This window comes from Mesoplodon mirus (genome assembly GCF_964341445.2).
Source record: "Mesoplodon mirus genome assembly, chromosome: 3".
NCBI classification, from domain to species: domain Eukaryota; kingdom Metazoa; phylum Chordata; class Mammalia; order Artiodactyla; family Ziphiidae; genus Mesoplodon; species Mesoplodon mirus.
The window spans coordinates 168,456,508-168,478,220 of NC_138978.1; the positions used below are offsets into that span (position 1 = coordinate 168,456,508).

The following is a 21,713-nucleotide window of genomic DNA, read 5'->3' on the forward strand; positions in this document are numbered from 1 at the left end:
TCTGTTAGTATGTATTGAAGTTATAGAGGCCTAATATGAAAAAACATTGCTGTAAACCCTGATGGCAAAAGGCATACATTAGAATCCTCCATCTAGTCCCCATTCTCCAAGCAATTTTATAGTGATCTTAAAGGCAAAATCGTCTGAATGCCCAGACTTGTGCTTGTTGACTTCCTTTTTTTTGTTCCTTCCTTGATTCTATATTAATGTTACCAAACTTTAGTGTTCATAAGAATGACTCTACAGAGTTGTATGCACAATTTATTTATGATTTTTTCCCTATGAGCTGAGTTTAGAGCAAAGTGTTGACATAAGGTATAACCCACCATAATACAAACGACTCTAGAAATGAGGATATGTAGAATGAGGCTAAGTCTTAATGCAGAAGGTAGAGGCGTCCTTAGATAATCAGTTTTTATACAGGGATCTTTTTTTTTTTTTTTTTTTTTTTTTGCGGTACGCAGGCCTCTCACTGTTGTGGCCTCTCCCGTTGCGGAGCACAGACTCCGGAAGCGCAGGCTCAGCGGCCATGGCTCACGGGCCCAGCCGCTCCGCGGCATGTGGGATCTTCCCAGACCGGGGCATGAACCCGTGTCCCCTGCATCGGCAGGCGGACTCCCAACCACTGCGCCACCAGGGAAGCCCTATACAGGGATCTTATGCAGATGAATGTAAAATAGTTATTTTAGAAGGAATACTTTGTGAAAAGTCTCTCTGAGTGAAATAAAGATTTAAAGATGTGTTATTGTGGAAGTCAACCCTATTTAAAGTGTGAAGTAGTTGCTATTTCTGTTTAACATGCTCTGACAAGTCCCAGTGGAGTGTATTTAAGTAAATATAGTCATGATTAGCTTTTGTTTACTGAGTAGTTACTATATTCCAGGAACTGTGCAGACCACTTTACTTACATTATCTAGTTAAATTGTTATAAGAGCCCTGTGAAGTAGGTGTCACCACTTTATCAAGTTAGGTGTCCTAATAGCCAGTCTCAGCAAAGTGTGGCTTTCAAAAGAAACAAATCTTTCTTGGAAAACTTTGAAGAATATTGGAGACCTTTACTTCAGATCGGCCCAGGGGGTGCCAGTGCATCATGGAATAAAACTTTATAAAAATCCTCTTTAATATCTCTCCCTCTGCCCAAAGTTTCACAACCAGAATAACAGTTTAAAAAAAATCTGTCCCTTCTCTGCTCTTGTGACTCCTTCTCTGTGATGTTCTTTTCCTGGTCACATCTTCCTCTTGCCCCTCACCATCCTCCCTGTGCTCTGATGTGCATCTGTCTCTGTGATTCACTGCATTGCTCGTGAGGGCCACTCCACTGGAATTCTGGTCCTTAGGTATTATTATCATCATTGAACAGATGAGGACACTGAGTCCTTGGAGTCACTAAGTAACTTGCTCAAGGTCACAGAGCTGGTGAGTAGCAGAGCTGGTATTTGAACCCAGGGAGGTTTATATTTAAAAATCCCACTCTCCTCAGTCACTGCACTCTCTTTCCTCAGCTTATGATTTGAGAAATTTAGAGCTAAGGAGTATCTTAGATACCCTAAGGTCCTTATCTTACAAGTGGAGAAACTGAGGTGTAGAGAGAAGATTTATTCGGTTGGTTACTATCACCCAGGTTATTGGGGTGACCTCTCTTGTCTCCTGAAAACTGGTGATATGGAGAATGAGGGAAAGTGCAGGTAGGGATTTCCCCTTAAAGCTACAGAACAGTTCTTTGAGCTTTCATTTCTTTAGAGTGGCTTTCAAACTTGAGTGTGCATAGAATCACCTGGAGGACTTGTTAAAGCACCGATTTTGGGGCCCATCCCCAGAGTTTCTGATTCAGCAGGTCTGGAGTGGGGCCTGAGAATTTGTGTTTCAGCAATAGCGTCACATTTGTGTTTCTAACAAGCTTGTTAGAAATGACACTTTGAGAACATCTGCCTTAGAGGGTGCTTTTCCTCATTAAATTTTCAGTTTTTTTCTCTCTGTTATTCCAGGTACTAATACCACTGCTGATGAATATTGTAGATGTGCAGATCAAAAAGCGTCTCAGCTTGATGTATAGTATTACAAAAGGCTATGTCAAAAGTCAAGAGGATACCAAGTTTTTAATAAAACAAATTTCTAGCCAAGAATCAATAAATCAGGTGAGAGACAAGCACTGGTCCTTTGGGGAAAACATCACTTAGGTGTCTTGATTTCTTTTAAGACCATTTCTGCATGTATTTGACCCAACAGATAAATTATATCAAGTGAAAGGGATTCAGTTGTTTATTATGTGATACGAGGTGCTGCAGAGAACAGTTTCTGCTCTTTAAATTTCAGCTATGATTATCAAACTCATTTATGATCTTCAGAGAAGAAAATCTATTCGTTTTCATTTTCTGAATGCAGAGGAGAGATTCTGTTTGTCTTTGTAACACTCTCAAAGGGTAGGACACTTGAAATAGGCTTCATGTAGGAAATGAGACATGAACAAGGCTTTAAGGAAAGGGTAGGTCTGAAGTGGCGGGAGAGAGAGGGAAAGAGAACAAAGATTTGACAGTGAAAGCTTCAAATGCTGGTACTGAGGAGTGCATGAGTGGTAGTATTTATTATTATTTTTTTTTATCATTCGAGATCCTCATTTCCAGGCAGTATGAGGTAAGTACCAAATGGGAGATGAGGATGTAAGCACATTAGGAACTCACAGGTGGAATGAATCACCTCCTAACCAGCTTCCCTCACACCAGTCTGTCCACTACAGGCCCCTCTGCAATTTAGCAGAGTCACGTTCCTAAAAGGGCTATTTTAACTTTCATATATGATTTTTTGCTTCAGAGTATTCAATTCTATGGCCTAAGAGGTAAGGTCTTTGAATATACACAGACAGAACACTTATGGTAAAAAGTATTCATGCATAATTTTGCAACTTGGAAATAATATAATAAAAGAAATAAAATTATCCCTCTCAGCCCTCCACTCTACCATCTCCCAGAGACAGCCCCAAAGCCACCACTCCTGGGTTAAATTCCTCTACTATTAGCCAATAATAATTTAAATAATATGCATATTATTTAATTCTTTTTTTTGGAATTTTATTTTATTTATTTTTTATACAGCAGGTTCTTATTAGTCATCAGTTTTATACACATCAGTGTATAGATGTCAGTCCCAATCGCCCAATTCATCACACCCTCACACCTGCCCCCCACCACTTCCCCCCTTGGTGTCCATACGTTTGTTCTCTACATCTGTGGCTCAATTTCAGGCCTCCAAACTGGTTCATCTGTACCGTTTTTCTAGGTTCCACATATATGCGTTAATATACGATATTTATTTTTCTCTTTCTGACTTACTTCACTCTGTATGACAGTCTCTAGATGCATCCACGTCTCTACAAATGACCCAATTTCGTTCCTTTTTATGGCTGAGTAATATTCCACTGTATATATGTACCACATCTTCTTTATCCATTCATCTATCATTGGACATTTAGGTTGTTTCCGTGTCCTGGCTATTGTAAATACTGCTGCAATGAACATTGGGGCACGTGTGTCTTTTTGAATTATGGTTTTCTCTGGGCACATGCGCAGTAGTGGGATTGCTGGCTCATATGGTAATTCTATTTTTAGTTCTTTAAGGTACCTCCATACTGTTCTCCATAGTGGCTGTATCAATTTACATTCCCACCAACAGTGCAAGAGGGTTCCCTTTTCTCCACACCCTCTCCAGCATTTGTTGTTTGTAGATTTTCTGATGATGCCCCTTCTAACTGGTGTGAGGTGATACCTCATTGTAGTTTTGATTTGCATTTCTCTAATAATTAGTGATGTTGCGCAGCTTTTCATGTTCTTCTTGGACATCTGTATGTCTTCTTTGGAGAAATGTCTATTTAGGTCTTCTGCCCATTTTTGGATTGGGTTGTTTGTTTTTTTACTATTGAGCTGCATGAGCTGTTTATATATTTTGGAGATTAATCCTTCGTCCGTTGATTGGTTTGCAAATATTTTCTCCCATTCTGAGGGTTGTCTTTTTGTCTTGTTTGTGGTTTCCTTTGCTGTGCAAAAGCTTTGAAGTTTCATTAGGTCCCATTTGTATATTTTTGTTTTTATTTCCATTACTCTAGGAGGTGGATCAAAAAAGATCTTTCTGTGATTTATGTCAAAGAGTGTTCTTCCTATGTTTTCCTCTAAGAGTTCTATAGTGTCTGGTCTTACATTTAGGTCTCTAATCCATTTTTTTTTTGCTTTTTTTTTGCGGTACACGGGCCTCTCACTGTTGTGGCCTCTCCCATTGTGCAGCACAGACTCCGGATGCGCAGGCTCAGCGGCCATGGCTCACGGGCCCAGCTGCTCCGCAGCATGTGGGATCTTCCCGGACCGGGGCACAAACCCGTGTCCCCTGCATCGGCAGGCAGACTCTCAACCACTGCACCACCAGGGAAGCCCTCTAATCCATTTTGAGTTTATTTTTGTATGGTGTTAGGGAGTGTTCTAATTTCATTCTTTTACATGTAGCTGTTCAGTTTTCCCAGCACCACTTATTGAAGAGACTGTCTTTTCTCCGTTGTATATCCTTGCCTCCTTTGTCATAGATTAGTTGGCCATAGGTGCGTGAGATTATATCTGGGCTTTCTCTCTTGTTCCGTTGATTTATGTTTCTGTTTTTGTGCCAGTACCATATTGTCTTGGTTACTGTAGCTTTGTAGTATAGTCTGAAGTCAGAGAGTTGATTCCTCCAGCTCCCTTTTTTCCCCTCAAGACTGCTTTGGCTATTTGGGGTCTTTTGTGTCTCCATACAAATTTTAAGATTTTTTCTTCTAGTTCTGTAAAAAATGCCATTGGTAATTTGATAGGGATTGCATTGAATCTGTAGATTGCTTTGGGTAGTATAGTCATTTTCAAAATACTGATTCTTCTAATCCAAGAACATGGTATATCTCTCCATTTGTTGGTATCATCTTTAATTTCTTTCATTAGTGTCTTACAGATTTCTGCATACAGGTCTTTTGTCTCCTTAGGTAGGTTTATTCCCAGTTATTTTATTCTTTTTGTTGCAGTGGTAAATGGGAGTGTTTCCTTAATTTATCTTTCAGATATTTCATCATTAGTGTATAGGAATGCAACAGATTTCTGTGCATTAATTTTGTATCCTGCAACATTACCAAATTCATTGATTAGCTCTAGTAGTTTTCTGGTGGCATCTTTAGGATTCTCTATGTATAGTATCATGTCATCTGCAAACAGTGACGGTTTAACTTCTTCTTTTCCAATTTGTATTCCTTTCATTTCTTTTTCTTCCCTGATTGCCGTGGCTAGGACTTCCAAAACTATGTTGAATAATAGTGGTGAGAGTGGACATCCTTGTCTTGTTCCTAATCTTAGAGAAAATGCTTTCAGATTTTCACCATTGAGAATGATGTTTGCTGTGGGTTTGTCGTATATGGCCTTTATTATGTTGAGGTAGATTCCCTCTACGCCCACTTTCTGGAGAGTTTTTTTTATCATAAATGGATGTTGAATTTTGTCAAAAGCTTTTTCTGCATCTATCGAGATGATCATATAGTTTTTATTCTTCAGTTTGTTAATATGGTGTATCACATTGATTGATTTGCATATATTGAAGAATCCTTGCATCCCTGGGATAAATCCCACTTGATCATGGTGTATGATCCTTTTAATGTGTTGCTGGATTCTGTTTGCTAGTATTTTGTTGAGGATTTTTGCATCTATATTCGTCAGTGATATTGGTCTGTAATTTTCTTTTTTTGTAGTATCTTTGTCTGGTTTTGGTATCAGGGTGATGGTGGCCTCATAGAATGAGTTTGGGAGTGTTCCTTATTCCACATTTTTTTGGTAGAGTTTGAGAAGGATGGGTGTTAGCTCTTCTCTAAATGTTTGATAGAATTCACCTTTGAAGCCATCTGGTCCTGGGCTTTTGTTTGTTGGAAGATTTTAAATCACAGTTTCCATTGCATTAGTTGTGATTGGTCTGTTCATATTTTCTATTTCTTCCTGGTTCAGTCTTGGAAGGTTGTACCTTTCTAAGAACTTGTCCATTTCTTCCAGGTTGTCCATTATATAGGCATAGAGTTGCTTGTAGTAGTCTCTTAGGATGCTTTGTATTTCTGTGTTGTCTGTTGTAACTTCTCCTTTTTCATTTCTAATTTTATTGATTTGAGTCCTCTCCCTCTTTTTCTTGGTGAGTCTGGCTAATGGTTTATCAATTTTGCTTATCTTCTCAAAGAACCAGTTTTTATTTTATTCATCTTTGCTGTTGTTTTCTTTGTTTCTATTTCATTTATTTCTGCTCTGATCTTGATGATTTCTTTCCTTCTGCTAACTTTGGGTTTTGTTTGTTCTTCTTTCTCTACTTCCTTTAGGTGTATGGTTAGATTGTTTATTTGAGATTTTTCTTGTTTCTTGAGGTGGGCTTGTATAGCTATAAGCTTCCCTCTTAGAACTGCTTTTGCTGCATCCCGCAGGGTTTGGATCGTCGTGTTTTCATTGTCATTTGTCTCTAGGTATTTTTTGATTTCCTCTTTGATTTCTTCAGTGATCTCTTGGTTATTTAGTAATGTATTATTTAGCCTCCATGTGTTTGTGTTTTTTACGTTTTTTTCCCCTGTAATTGATTTCTAATCTCATAGCATTGTGGTCAGAAAAGATGCTTGATATGATTTCAATTTTCTTAAATTTACTAAGGCTTGATTTGTGACCCAAGATGTGACCTATCCTGGAAAATGTTCCATGTGCACTTGAGAAGAAAGTGTAATCTGCTGTTTTGGGATGGAATGTCCTATAACTATCAATTAAATCTACGTGGTCTATTGTGTCATTTAAAAATTCTGTTTCTTATTTATTTTCATTTTGGTTGATCTGTCCATTGGTTTAAGTGAGGTGTTAAAGTCCCCCACTATTATTGTGTTACTGTCGATTTCCTCTTTTATAGCTGTTAGCAGTTGCCTTATGTATTGAGCTGCTCCTATGTTGGGTGCATATATATTTATAATTGTTATATCTTCTTCTTGCATTGATCCCTTGATCATTATGTAGTGCCCTTCCTTGTCTCTTGTAACATTCTTTATTTTAAAGTCTATTTTGTCTGATACGAGTATTGCTACTTCAGCTTTCTTTTGATTTCCATTTGCATGGAATATGTTTTCCCATCCCCTCACTTTCAGTCTGTTTGTGTCCGTAGGTATGAAGTGGGTTTCTTGTAGACAGCATATATATGGGTCTCGTTTTTGTATCCATTCAGCAAGCCTGTGTCTTTTGGTTGGAGCGTTTAATCCATTCATGTTTAAGGTAATTATCGATATGTATGTTCCTATGACCATTTTCTTAGTTGTTTTGGGTTTGTTTTTGTAGGTCCTTTTTTTCTCTTGTGTTTCCCACTTAGAGAAGTTCCTTTAGCATTTGTTGTAGAGCTGGTTTGGTGGTGCTGAATTCTCTTAGCTTTTGCTTGTCTGTAAAGCTTTTGATTTCTCCATCAAATCTGAATGAGATCCTTGCTGGGTAGAGTAATCTTGGTTGTAGTTTCTTCCCTTTTGTCACTTTAAGTATATCATGCCACTCCCTTCTGGCTTGTAGAGTTTCTGCTGAGAAATCAGCTGTCAACCTTATGGGAGTTGCCTTGTATGTTATTTGTCATTTTTCCCTTGTTGCTTTCAATAATTTTTCTTTGTCTTTAATTTTTGCCAATTTGATTACAATGTGTCTCAGTGTGTTTCTCCTTGGGTTTATCCTGTATGGGACTTGCTGTGCTTCCTGGACTTGGGTGGCTATTTCCTTTCCCATGTTAGGGAAGTTTTCAACTATAATCTCTTCAAATATTTTCTTGGGTCCTTTCTCTCTCTCTCTTCTCCTTCTGGGACCCTTATAATGGGAATGTTGTTGTGTTTAATGTTGTCCCAGAGGTCTCTTAGGCTGACTTCATTTCTTTTCATTCTTTTTTCTTAATTCTGTTCCACAGCAGTGAATTCCACCATTCTGTCTTCCAGGTCATTTATCCATTCTTCTGCCTCAGTTATTCTGCTATTGATTCCTTCTAGTGTAGTTTTCATTTCAGTTATTGTATTGCTCATCTCTGTTTGTTTGTTCTTTAATTCTTCTAGGTCTTTGTTAAACATTTCTTGCATCTTCTCGATCTTTGCCTCTATTCTTTTTCTGAGGCCCTGGATCATCTTCACTATCATTATTCTGAATTCTTTTTTTGGAAGGTTGCCTATCTCCACATCATTTAGTTGTTTTTCTATGGTTTTATCTTGTTCCTTCATCTGGTACATAGCCCTCTGCCTTTTCACCTTGTCTGTCTTTCTGTGAATGTGTTTTTTGTTGCACAGGCTGCAGGATTGTTGTTCTTCTTGCTTCTGCTGTCTGCCCTCTGGTGGATCTAATTATTGATTTATTATTTCTAAACAGCCTTTATTTACTCTTTGCCATGCAATATAAGGAGATTAGACATTCATCTCCTTTAACCTTTTCTTTTTCTCTCAAATTTTTGGAGCTATTACTTTTACAGGGAAACAGTTTATAACATTTACCTTCTATGCTGTACGTATAATTGTCTTCATTCTTTTCAGTAAATGACTCTATAGATGGAAAACCAAAAAACAGCCTCTACTTTATGATTATATAAATATTATGATATAAATGTTATTCACTCTAGAACCTATCATTTGATTGAATCCATAACAAAGGAAATATGATCCTATGTCATTATACCTTTTGTACTTGAAGGAGACTCTTCTCTATGAAACAGCAAATGAATTAATTTTTTTAAACAATATCTTCCTTCTCTTCCTTTAAGTTATATTCCTCAGCCACTCTTTCTGGAGTCTCATGTGAGCTCCCTTTTTACTTTCCTTTCTATTATGCTGGATTATGTCCTTAAGAAATTTTTTCCATACATCCAAAAATTTTTCTGTAAGTCCAAAATTCTTTTTGTTTTGATTTTAATTGTTTGACTCTTCAAAGCCATTTTCCTGAAGTCATTGCCCCTCTGTCTTCAGCATTGCTGATACATGACCGATTTTACTTTTGCTTTTGTAGGTGACTTTTTCCCTCACTCTTTAAAGTCTTTGGGATTTTCTTTTTATCCTTGGAGTTCTGAAATTTCACCAAGATGTGTCTACGTGTGATTTTTTAAAAAAATGTGTTCCATTCAGCACATGGTGAAGCCTTTATAATCGGAAGATTACCATCCTCCTTCCATTACTTCTTTGATTATTTTCTCCCCTCTGTGGTTTCTATTTTCTTCTTTTGGCACTCTTTTAAAGAGAGTTTTGAATATCTGTGTTTAGTCCCTCTTTCAACTTTCCTCATAACTTTCAACTCTTTCCTCTTTGCATTGAGAACCCCCAGTTTGATTTTCCAGGTTCCTATGTCAGTCTTTGGCTCTGTCTATTCTGTTATTCAGCCCATCTGTTAACTTTTTTTTTTTGACAAATACTTTTTGTCAAGCAATCAGGAACTTTGATTGCTTCTTTTTTATAGTACCTGTTTCTTTTTTCTTTTTAAAAGAATGTGATATTCTCTTGAACATCTTTATTTTAAGAATTTCTGTTTCCTGTATCAGTTCTGCTTCTTTGAGGTTCATTCTTCTATTTGTTGTGTTTGGTTCTTATCTTTCATTCAGTTTTTCCACCCAGTGTTTGGTGATTTGGGGTTATATTTTCATATATGTAGATGAAAATCTAAATTGAGTAATAGCAATAGCTAAAGGGTGTTTTCTCAGCCCAAGTGAGACTCCTGAGTTTTAATCCAAGAATGAATTTAAATCCTAATTACTGAAGCCCTAGATCTTATCATTGTGTGCATAAAAACAAAATCAGGATGGGCTGGGGGTTATGTCTTCCGGTTGTTATGCCTATTTTTTGTGATGACTGTTGGTTGCCTCAGGTTCTCAGCCAAGAAAGAGAGCCTGTTTCTTTATCAAATTCAGGAGAGGGAGAGGCTGTGAAGACACCTAATTTAATGTTTTAATTTTTAATTTCTAAAATACATAAAAGATATATTGTTAAATATCTTTAGCATTTAAGATTTCTTTTTTATAATCAGATACCACTATAGGAAGAGTATACCTGAATTTTAGGAAGGCATCTGACATCTTTTATGAAATCCTTACAGACTGGATAGAGAAATATTATCTAGATTTATCACAGGAGTATTGATTATTGGATCCAATATTAATGTGCAACAGAATTCTATCCTGTTGATTTACTTAGAATATTGGAGAAGAAAATTAAAAGAACTACTGAAAGTTTAGGTTGATCTATATTAGGAAGAACATAAAGCTATTCATAGGAGAGAATATTTCAGAAACAGGAAGAGGAGAGAAGAAAAACAAGAGCCAGTGGGGGAAGTTAAGAATGTGTTTTGAGGAGTTTGGGTGAAGGCGTAGCGATTTGGGGGCAGAGATTTGCCTGGAAGTGTAAGACATGAAAAGAATTCCCCTTTAGCATTTTTAAAGGAGACTTCAGTAAACATTTAAATGTCTTATTGAGATGTGTTTAGATATCAAACTGGTGTTTATTTTGAAAGTGACACGGTTCAAGAAACTGGCCAGTGGCAGCTCACCTTTAGAGAAGTCACATGTATGTCCAGGCTTTCATGGTTATTTTCTCTTTGTGGGCAGGAGTCGGTTCCTAATGGTGTCTTATGCAATGTCATTCTGTGGCAATTTTACAGAGCTGGTAGTATGAAGGGGGCTTAGCTGCTGTCTATGAACTGTTGCAAGCAGGGATGGAGCACAATATGTAGGTGTCATGTGCAGGCTAATAATTTGGTACCTTCCCATTGCTGATTCAGTGTTATCAAGTGAGAAGAAACAATTTAATAAAAATTGTATACTCAGGGAATTCCCTAACGGTCCAGTAGTTAGGACTCTGTGCTTTCACTGCCAAGGGCACGGGTTCTATCCCTGGTCTGGGAACTAAGATCCCGCAAGATGTTCGGTGGCAAAAAAAAAAAAAATTGTATACTTCATTCTTATATCCAAAATGAGTGATTAACGTGACTTCTCTAAACAAAACAACACACAGTTAACTTTAACTGCTTAAATTTTAGATAACAAACCAGTTGTTCCTTGTAAATAGGGAGGTACCATGCATGATTTGGGTGCAGAATTTCAGCCATCCGTACCTGACTGTCCTAGAGAACTGTCAGTTGTTTAGTCCCAGGGCTGTTGATGTGGCCAAGTGGAAGCTCCAGAAGGACTCAAACCTAGAGGGCAAGCTCCATGTAGAGCCATGCCTGGGACATGGTGGGAATTGGACAAATACCTATTGCATGAATGAACAGATTGGTTAGCCCAGAGTGGACCTCTTTCTTCAGTTATGTCAGGAGTTATCTGTAGGAAACATGACCTACTTGACACCATATTTTCTCATTATTCCACTCATTTTTGCATTCCCGATAGACTGGCTCCCCAAACACCTTCTCTGTTGGCCACCCTCTCATGGCATGCTATCTATGAGAATTCTCCTTGATGCACAGTGGAGTGTACACTTGTCTTTTCTAAGAAATATTAGGCACAGTAGTTATGTAAGCTACTACACAACATCCATTGCACTATGAGTGTGAGCCTGGGGAAAGCAGCAGAATTGACAGAGAGGGAAGATTTGAGCTAAATATCTCACCCAAACGCTAATCTTAGTGAGACTTCTTCTACCGTACTTATTTTTAAAATTTTTTTATTTATTTAATTAATTTATTTTTGGCTGCGTTGGGTCTTCGTTGCTGCATGCGGGCTTTCTCTAGTTGCAGCGAGTGGGGGCTACTCTTTGTTGTGGTGCGCAGGCTTCTCATTGCGGTGGCTTCTCTTGTCATGGAGCACGGGCTCTAGGCACGTGGGCTTCAGTAGTTGTGGCACGCGGGCTCTATACCACAGGCTCAGTAGTTGTAGTGCATGGGCTTACTTGCTCCGTGGCATGTGGGATCTTCCTGGACCAGGGCCCGAGCCTGTGTCCCCTGCATTGGCAGGCAGATTCTTAACCACTGTGCCACCAGGGAAGCCCCTACCATACTTCTTTTTCTCAGATTTTAAAGCCAGTAATGCACTTGGTGTAATTAGAAATTAATATGTTTCTTAACTTCTCACAGAAATTATATGAAATTTTGGAAACCAACAAACGAGATGCTGTCAAAGAACTAGGTAAGTAGTTGGAATATCTAATTTTCTGAAATCACACCTTATCATCCCATAATTTAACCAAAGGAAGACAAGTTCATGCTTTCATTCAGTCATTCACTCATTCGTTTATTCATTCAATAAGCATTTTTGAACCCATTTAATGGGCCAGGTGTACATAAAGTGTAGATCCTGGTGGGAAGTGTGAGCATGTCAATAGATAATTGCAGAAAGTTAGAGGAGTTCTATTATTTGCTATGGAAGCATAAAAGAAAAAATGAAGAGTGCAGAAAGTGTATTAAGGTGGCAAGATCAGATTCCTTAAGGCAGTGGTCCCCAACCTTTTTGGCACCAGGGACCAGTTTCTTGGAAAACAATTTTTCCACAGACGGGGAGTGGGGAGATGGTTTTGGGATGATTCAAGCGCATTACATTTATTGTGCACTTTATTATTATTACATTGTGTTGTTTATGTCCAGTCTACTCCGTCATCTCATTTTGGTGGCTGTCACTGCAGAAAATCCTGCTTCACAAAGATAGGATGTTGGAAATGGAAGCCGCCTTTTCAGTGCTTTTGTGGCAATCTCAGGGTATTCTGCCTTGACTTTAATCCATAACGTATGGAGATTTGAAGTTGTCTCAAGCATACTTTTAAGACCGCCGTCATTTGCAACCTCAAGCAGTTGATCCTCTTCTAGCATGGACAAAGTCGATTCACCTGGCTTATTTACAAATGGGTCCCAGATCCATTCCTTCCCAGTTCGGGGGTCTTTTGTGGTTGGGAAGTAATGCTCAAACTCTTCTGAAAGCTGAGGTAGGTGATCATGCACCAGGTGCGAGAGAGAAGGCCCTGGCTCAGTCTCTTTCAAAATCTCTGCTAATGTTTAAAACATGTCAGCGATCCCAATGTTTCCTCATCTCCCCCATAATTCCAGTTTGGCTTTGAACGCAGCCACTTTATCTGCCAACTAGAACACAGTTGTCGTTCTACCCTGAAGTGACAGATTGAGTTCGTTGAGCAGGTTGAATATGTCACACAAGTAAGCAAGTTTTGTGACCCAGTCTGTGTCACTGAAATGTGCTGCCAGTGGTGACTGTTTTTCTAAAAGAAATCTCTGGAGTGGCTCTTGTAATTCAAAAACTCTGGCCAGTGATCTACCTTTAGAAAGCCATCTCACTTCTGTGTGTGCCCTACGTCCATCTCCTCACAGAGCTGCGTGAACAGACGTGAGTTAAGGACATGTACTTTAATGTAGTTGATAATTTTAATCATATCCTGCAAAATATTGTTAAGTTCAGGTGACATTTTTCGGCTAGCCAGCATTTCTCTGTGGATGACACAGTGCGTAGACTCACATTCAGAAGCGACCTCTTTGACCCGAGTGAAACCAGAAAGCCGTCCAGTCGTGGCAGCTGCTCCATCCATGCATATACTGACACAAAATGACCAATTCAGTTTTCCTGATATGTAATCATTCAGCGACTTGAATAGTTCTGCAGCTGTGGTGTTGGTTGGCAACAAAAGTGCACATAACATATCCTCATGCACATCCTCCTGAAAAATATATCAGACAAAAACACGCATTGTTGCCTTGATGTCAACATCAGTAGACTCGTCAACCTGGATTGTGTACCATGGTGACTCATTAATCCTCTCTAACAATTGTGCCTCACTAACCTCTGCTGTTTCACCAATTCATCTAGTTATGGTGCTAGCCAAAAGAGGAACACGTGTCACCTTTTGAACTTCAGCCTCTCCTAAAAGTTCATGACAAATGTCCTTAGCAGCAGCAGGATCAACTCTTCACCAATAGTAAAGGGCTTCTTAGCTTTAGCAATGTGGTTGGCCACTAAGAATGATGCTCTCAGTGCAGACACATTTGATGAAGTGGTGGCCTTCAATAATTGCTTCTGTTCTTTGTGTTCACACTTTTTTCTTTTGAAAACTCCAAAGGCTTATCTTTTAATGCAGCTTGCTTGGTCTCCATGTGGCAAAGCAGTTTTGAAGGTTTCATAGTTTCATTGGATAGCAGGTCACCACATATACAAAGTGGGCTTGGAGAATGTGAATCACCTGTTGCAATGAACCTATAATTTAAGTAAGACTTGTATTTTCTTTTCTTTCTTTTTTTTAATTTTTAAATTTTTATTGGAGTATAATCGCTTTACAATGTTGTGTTAGTTTCTGTTGTACAATGAAGTGAATCAGCTATATGTATACCTGTATCCCCTCCCTCTTGGTCCCCCTCCCACTGCCCCCATTCCACCCATCTAGGTCGTCACAGAGCACCGAGCTGAGCTCCCTGTACTATACAGCAGGTTCCCACTAGCAATCTATTTTACACATGGTAGTGTATTTATGTCAAACCTAATCTCCCAATTCGTCCCACCCTCCGCTTCCCCCCCCGCCATGTCCATATGTCTGTTTTTTACGTCTACATCTATATTCCTGCCCTGCAAATAGGTTCATCTGTACCATTTTTCTAGAATCCACATATATGCGTTACTATACAATATTTGTTTTTCTCTTTCTGGCTTACTTCACTCTGTATGACAGACTCTACGTCCATCCACATCTCTACAAATGACCCAATTCGTTCCTTTTTATGGCTGAGTAATATTCCATTGTATATATGTACCGCATCTTCTTTATTCATTCATTTGTTGTTGGACATTTAGGTTGTTTCCATGTCCTGGCTATTATAAATAGTGCAATGAACATTGGGGTACATGTGTCCTTTTTTTTCAATTTTATTTAAATTTATTTATCTTTGGCTGTGTTGGGTCTTTGTTGCTGCATGCAGTCTTTTCTGTAGTTGCGGAGAGTGGGGGCTACTTTTCGTTGCGGTGCGCGGGTTTCTCATTGTGGTGACTTCTCTTGTTGCGGAGCATGGGCTCTAGGCGCGTGGGCTTCAGTAGTTGTGGCATGCGGGATTCAGTAGTTGTGGCACATGGGCTCCAGAGCGCAGGCTCAGGAGTTATGGCGCACAGGCTTAGTTGCTCTGTGGCATGTTGGATTTTCCGGGACCAGGACTTGAACCCTTGTCCCCTACATTGGCGGGCAGATTCTTAACCACTGTGCCACCAAGGAAGCCCCCATGTGTCATTTTGAATTATGGTGTTCTCAGGATATATGCCCAGTAGTGGGATTGCTGGGTCATATGGTAGTTATATTTATAGTTTTTAAGGAACCTGCATACTGCTCTCCACAGTGGCTGTATCAATTTACATTCCCACCAACAGTGCAAAAGGGTTCCCCTTTCTCCACACCCTCTCCAGCATTTATTGTGTGTAGATTTTTTGATGATGGCCATTCTGTCCAGTGTGAGGTGATACTTCATTGTAGTTTTTTTTTTTTCTTTTGTGGTACGCGGGCCTCTCACTGTTGTGGCCTTTCCCGTTGAGGAGCACAGGCTCCGGACGCTCAGGCTCAGTGGCCATGGCTCACGGGTGCAGCTGCTCCGTGGCATGTGGGATCTTCCTAGACTGGGGCATGAACCCATGTCCCCTGCATCGGCAGGTGGACTATCAACCACTGCGCCACCAGGGAAACCCTCATTGTTGTTTTGGTTTGCATTTCTCTAATAATTAGTGATGTTGAGCACCTTTTCATGTGCCTCTTGGCCATCTGTTTCTTTGGAGAAATGTCTATTTGGTCTTCCACCCAGTTTTTAGTTTAATTGTTTGTTTTTTTTGATATTGAGCTCCATGAGCTCTTTGTATATTTTGGAGATGAATCCTTTGTCCATTGCTTCATTTGCAAATACTTTCTCCCATTCTGAGGGTTGTCTTTTCATCTTGTTTATGGCTTCCTTTGCTGTGCAAAAGCTTTTAAGTTTAATTAGGTCCCATTTGTTTATTTTTGTTTTTATTTTCATTACTCTAGGAGGTGGATCCAAAAAGATCTTGCTGTGGTTTATCTCAAAGAGTGTTTTTCCTATGTTTTCCTCTAAGAGTTTTATAGTGTCCAGTCTTACATTTAGTTCTTTAATCGATTTTGAGTTTATTTTTGTGTATGGTGGTGGGGAGTGTTCTAATTTCATTCTTTTACATGTAGCTGTCCAGTTTTCCCAGTATCACTTATTGAAGAGGCTGTGTTTTCTCCATTTTATGTTCTTGCCTCCTTTGTCATAAATTAGGTGACTATAGATGTGTGGGTTTATCTCTGGACTTTCTGTCCTGTACCACTGATCTATATTTCTGTTTTTGTGCCAGTACCATACTGTCTTGATTGCTGTAGCTTTATAGTATAGTCTGAAGTTGGGGAACCTGATTCCTCCAGCTGCATTTTTCCTTCTCAAGATTACTTTGGCTATTCGGGGTCTTTTGTGTTTCCATATAAACTGTAAAATTTTTTGTTCTAATTCTGCGAAGAATGCCATTGATAGTTTGATAGGAATTGCATGGAATCTGTAGATTTCTTTCAGTAGTATAGTCGTCTTCACAATATTGATTCTTCCAATCCAGGGACATGGTATATTTCTCCATCTGTTTATGTCATCATTGTTTTCTTTCATCAGTGTTTTATAGTTTTCTGAGTACAAGTCTTTTGCCTGCTTAGGTAGGTTTATTCCTAGGTATTTTATTCTTTGTGTTGCAATGGTAAATGGGATTGTTTCCTTAATTTCTCTTTCAGATTTTTTGTTGTTAGTGTATAGGAATGCCAGAGATTTCTGTGCATTAATTTTGTATCCTGCAACCTTACCAAATTCATTCATTAGTTCTAGTAGTTTTCTGGTGGCATCTTTAGGATTATCTATGTGTAGTATCTTGTCATCTGCAAACAGTGACAGTTTTACTACTTCTTTTCCAATTTGGATTCCTTTTATTTCTTTTTCTTCTCTGATTGCTGTGGCTAGGACTTCCAAAACTATGTTGAATAATAGTGGCAAGAGTGGACATCCTTGTCTTCTTCCTGATCTTAGAGGAAATGCTTTCAGTTTTTCACCATTGAGAATGATGTTTGCTGTGGGTTTGTTGTATATGGCCTTTATTATGTTGAGGTCAGTTCCCTCTATGCCCATTTTCTAGAGATTTTTATCATAAATGTGTGTTGAATTTTGGCAAAAGCTTTTTCTGCCTCTATTGAGATGATCATATGGTTTTTATTCCTTAATTTGTTAATATGATGTATCGCATTGATTGATTTGCATATATTGAAGAATCCTCGCATCCCTGGGATAAATCCCACTTGATCATGGTGTATGATCCTTTTAGTGTGTTGTTGGATTCTGTTTGCTAGTATTTTGTTGAGGATTTTTGCAACTATGTTCATCAGTGATACTGGTCTCTAATTTTCTTTTTTTGTGATATCTTTGTCTGATTTTGGTTTTCAGGGTGATGGTGGCCTTGTAGAACGAATTTGAGAGTGTTCCTCCCTCTGCAGTCTTTTGGAAGAGTTTGGGAAGGATAGGTGTTAGCTCTTCTCTAAATGTTTGATTGAATTCGCCTGTGAAGCCATCTAGTCCTGGACTTTTGTTTGTTGGAAGATTTTTAATTACAGTTTCAATTTCTTTACTTGTGATAAGTCTGTTTATATTTTCTAATTCTTCCTGGTTCAGTCTTGGAAAATTGTACCTTTCCACGAATTTGTCCATTTCTTCGTGGTTGTCCATTTGATTGACATATAGTTGTTTGTAGTAGTCTCTTATAATCCTTTGTATTTCTGCAGTGTCAGTTGTGATTTTTCCTTTTTCATTTCTAATTTTATTGATTTGCGTCCACTCCCTTTTTTTCTTGATGAGTCTGGCTAAAGGTTTATCAGTTTTGTTTATCTTCTCAAAGATCCAACTTTCAGTTTTATTGATCTTTGCTATTGTTTTCTTCATTTCTATTTCATTTATTTCTGCTCTGATCTTTATGATTTCTTTCCATCTACTAACTTTGGGTTTTGTTTGTTCTTCTTTCTCTAGTTCCTTGAGGTGTAAGGTTAGATTGTTTATTTGAGATTTTTCTTGTTTCTTGAGGTGAGATTGAGTTGCTGTAAACTTCCCTCTTAGAACTGCTTTTGCTGCATCCCATAGGTTTTGGGTGGTCCTGTTTTCATTGTCGTTTGTTTCTGTGTATTTTTTAATTTCTTCTGTGATCTCTTGGTTATGTAGTAGTGCATGTTTAGCCTCCATATATTTGTGTTTTTTACAGTTTTTATTTCCTGTAATTGATTTCTAATCTCATAGAGTTGTGGTAAGAAAAGGTGCTTCATATCGACATATATACACTACCGAGTGTAAAATAATTAGCTAGTGGGAAGCAGCATAGTATAGGGAGATCAGCTCAGTGCTTTCCGATGACCTAGAGAGGTAGGGTAGGGAGGGTGAGAGGGAGGCGCAAGAGGGAGAGGTTATGGGGATATATGTATGCATATGGCTGATTCACTTTGTTGTACAACAGTAACTAACACAGTATTGTGAAGTAATTATACTCCAATAAAGATCTATTTAAAAAAAAGAAAGAAACAATGCTTGATACGCTTTCAATTTTCTTAAATTTTCCGAGGCTTTATTTGTGACCCAAGACATGATCTGTCCTGGAGAATCTTCCTTGTGCACTTGAGAAGAAAGTGTATTCTGCCACTTTCAGGTGGAATGTCATATAAATATCAGTTAAATCTTTCTGGTCTGTTGTGTCATTTAAAGTTTGTGTTTCCTTATTTATTTTCTGTTTGGATGGTCTGTCCATTTGTGTAAGTGTGGTGTTAAAGTCCCCTACTATTATTGTGTTACCGTCAATTTCCCCTTTTATGGCTGTTAGCATTTGCCTTATGTATTGAGGTGCTCCTTTGTTGGGTGCATAAATATTTATAATTGTTATATCTTCGTCTTGGATTGATCCTTGATCATTATGTAGTGTCCTTCCTTATCTCTTGTAACAGTCTTTATTTTATTTTATTTTATTATTTTTTTTTTTTTGCGGTATGCGGGCCTCTCACTGTTGTGGCCTCTCCCGTTGCGGAGCACAGGCTCCGGACGCACAGGCCCAGCGGCCATGGCTCACGGGCCCAGCCGCTCCGCGGCATATGGGATCCTCCCAGACCGGGGCACGAACCCGTATCCCCTGCATCGGCAGGCGGACTCTCAACCACTGCGCCACCAGGGAGGCCCAACAGTCTTTATTTTAAAGTCTATTTTATCTGACATGACTATTGCTACTCCAGCTGTTTTTTGATTTCCATTTGCATGGAATATCTTTTTCCATCCCTTCACTTTGAGTCGGTATGTGTCCCTAGGTTTGAAGTGGGTTTCTTATAGAGAGCATATATATGGGTCTTGCTTTTGTATCCATTTAGTGAGCCTGTGTCATTTGGTTGGAGTATTTAATCCATTTACATTCAAGGTTATTACCGATATGTATTTTCCTATCACCATTTTCTTAATTGTCTTGGGTTTGTTTTTGTGGGTCATTTTCTTCTCTTGTGTTTCCCACCTACTGAAGTTTCTTTAGCATTTGTTGTAAAGCTGGTTTGGTGGTGCTGAATTCTCTTAGCTTTTGCTTGTCTGTAAAGCTTTTGATTTCTCCATAGAATCTGAATGAGATCCTTGCTGGGTAGAGTAATATTGGTTGTAGGTTTTTCTCTTTCATCGCTTTTAGTATATCCTGCCACTTCCTTCTGGCCTGCAGAGTGTCTGCTGAAAAATCAGCTGATAACCTTATGGGGATTCTTTTGTATATTATTTTTGGTTTTTCTCTTGCTGCTCTTAATATTTTTTCTTTGAATTTAATTTTTGTTAGTTTGATTAATATGTGTCTTGGTGTGTTTTTCTTAGGGTTTATCCTAAGAAACCTCTGCACTTCCTGGATTTGGGTGACTATTTCCTTTCCCAAGTTTGGGAAGTTTTCACCTATAATCTCTTCAAATATTTTCTCAGACTCTTTCTTTTTCTCTTCTTCTTCTGGGACCCCTATAATTTGAATTTTGGTGAGTTTAGTGTTGTCCCAGAGCTCTCTAAGATTGTCTTCAATTCTTTTCATTGTTTTTTCTTTATTCTTCTCCTTGGCAGTTATTTCCACCATTCTGTCTTCCAGCTCACTTATTCATTCTTCTGCCTAATTTATTCTGCTCTTGATTCCCTCTAGTGTATTTTTCATTTCAATTATTGTGTTGTTCATCTCTGTTTGTTCTTTAGTTCTTCTAGATCTTTGTTAAACATTTCTCTTATTTTCTCGATCTGTGCCTCCATTCTATTTCCAAGATTTTGGATCATCTTTACTATCATTACTCTGAATTCTTTTTCAGGTAGATTGCCTATTTCCTCTTCATTTATTTGGTCTTGTAAGTTTTTACCTTGGTCCTTCATCTGTGACATATATTTTTGTCACCTCATTGTTTTTTTTTTTCTGATGGGTGGGATTTTGTTCCTGTCTTACTGGTTGTTTGGCCTCAGGCTTCCAGCACTGGAGTTTGTAGGCTGTTAGGTAGAGCTGGGTCTTGTTGCCAAGATGAGAACCTCCGGGAGATCTCACTCTGATGAATATTCCCTGGGGTCTGAGGTTCTCTGTTAGTCCCATGGTTTGGACTCAGAGTTCCCACTGCAGGAGCTCAGGCCCGACCTCTGGCTCATGAATCAAGATCCTGCAAACCTTGCAGGGTAGAAAAAGAAAAAAAAAAAAAGGAGCAGAACAATATCAAAGAGTAAAACAGAAAATAAGATCAGAAAACTAACAGATATGTTAGAAAAAATGAAAAAATAGATGAAACAACAACTGGAAGGTGAAACAGAATCACAATAGTGAAAAAGAGGAGGAAAAAAAGGGGAAAAGGCCTTGGCTGTTGGGTGTGAGGCTTAGGCTGGGGCGGGGTTTAGGCAGTTGTTGGGGCTATGCTTAGGTCCCACAGGGCCTGAAAAGGCCCTAGGTGGGTGGGGGGTGAGGGTTAGGCCCAATGTGGCAGGACGGGCCCAGGAGTGCCTCTGGCCTCGGAGGGCAGAGGACCAGGTCCAGGACCCCAGCAGGCTCCCTTGGCACCAGTGGGTGGGGGAAACGCTAGGCATGTTCCCCCCACCTCTGATCCCAGAGGGTCCCTTCCCATTGGCCTCTCTTCTTCTACCCCCCCATCCCATGCTCCTAGGACCCCTGCAGCTGGAGGGAGCCTTGGAGGCGGAGGATCAGGCCCAGGAGCAGGCTTCCCAGGGCCTGAGTGTGCGAGGAAAACACTCACAGTACTTTCCCTGATCCTCCAATCCCGGAGGGCCCCTCCCTGTCTGCTCCTTTTTGTCCCGCCGCCCCCCCCAGGACCAGCGTCATTCAGAGGGGGCCTTGGAGGGTGAAGGACTCAGCCTGGAAGCCCAGCAGGCTTCTTGCGGGCCGATTGGGCAGGAAAAATACTAGATGTGGTTCCCTCTGATCTTCTGCATCCCTGAGGGTCCCTGCAGGCATGGGAACTCCTCCCCTCTCCCAGCACCCTCAGTGGTGCTGGTCCTGTTCGGCCTCCACTTCTCCTTCCCCCTCACTCCCCCGATGTCCTATCTGGTCACTCAGGGGTTCCTCCCACCTCCTTGGGCATTGAGTTCGGCCACCAGTGTCCAGCAGGTGCCCTAGTTGTGGGGCGATGTGAACTCTGTGTCCTCCCATGCTGCCATCTTGACTCTGCCCCCACCCCACCCCCAGTATTTTCT

The 21,713-nt window shown here is 39.5% G+C and overlaps 1 protein-coding gene across 1 annotated transcript in view; it reads left to right on the forward strand.

The window, feature by feature from the left end:
* The window catches only part of SLC9C2 (solute carrier family 9 member C2 (putative)), a 155,941-nt gene that overhangs the window by 105,186 nt on the left and 29,042 nt on the right, over positions 1-21,713 (forward strand). Inside the window, exons 22-23 of the mRNA XM_082612957.1 lie at positions 1,986-2,135; positions 12,075-12,126. Coding sequence (XP_082469083.1) covers positions 1,986-2,135; positions 12,075-12,126 — 202 coding nt within the window. The remainder of the gene's footprint in view (positions 1-1,985; positions 2,136-12,074; positions 12,127-21,713) is intronic.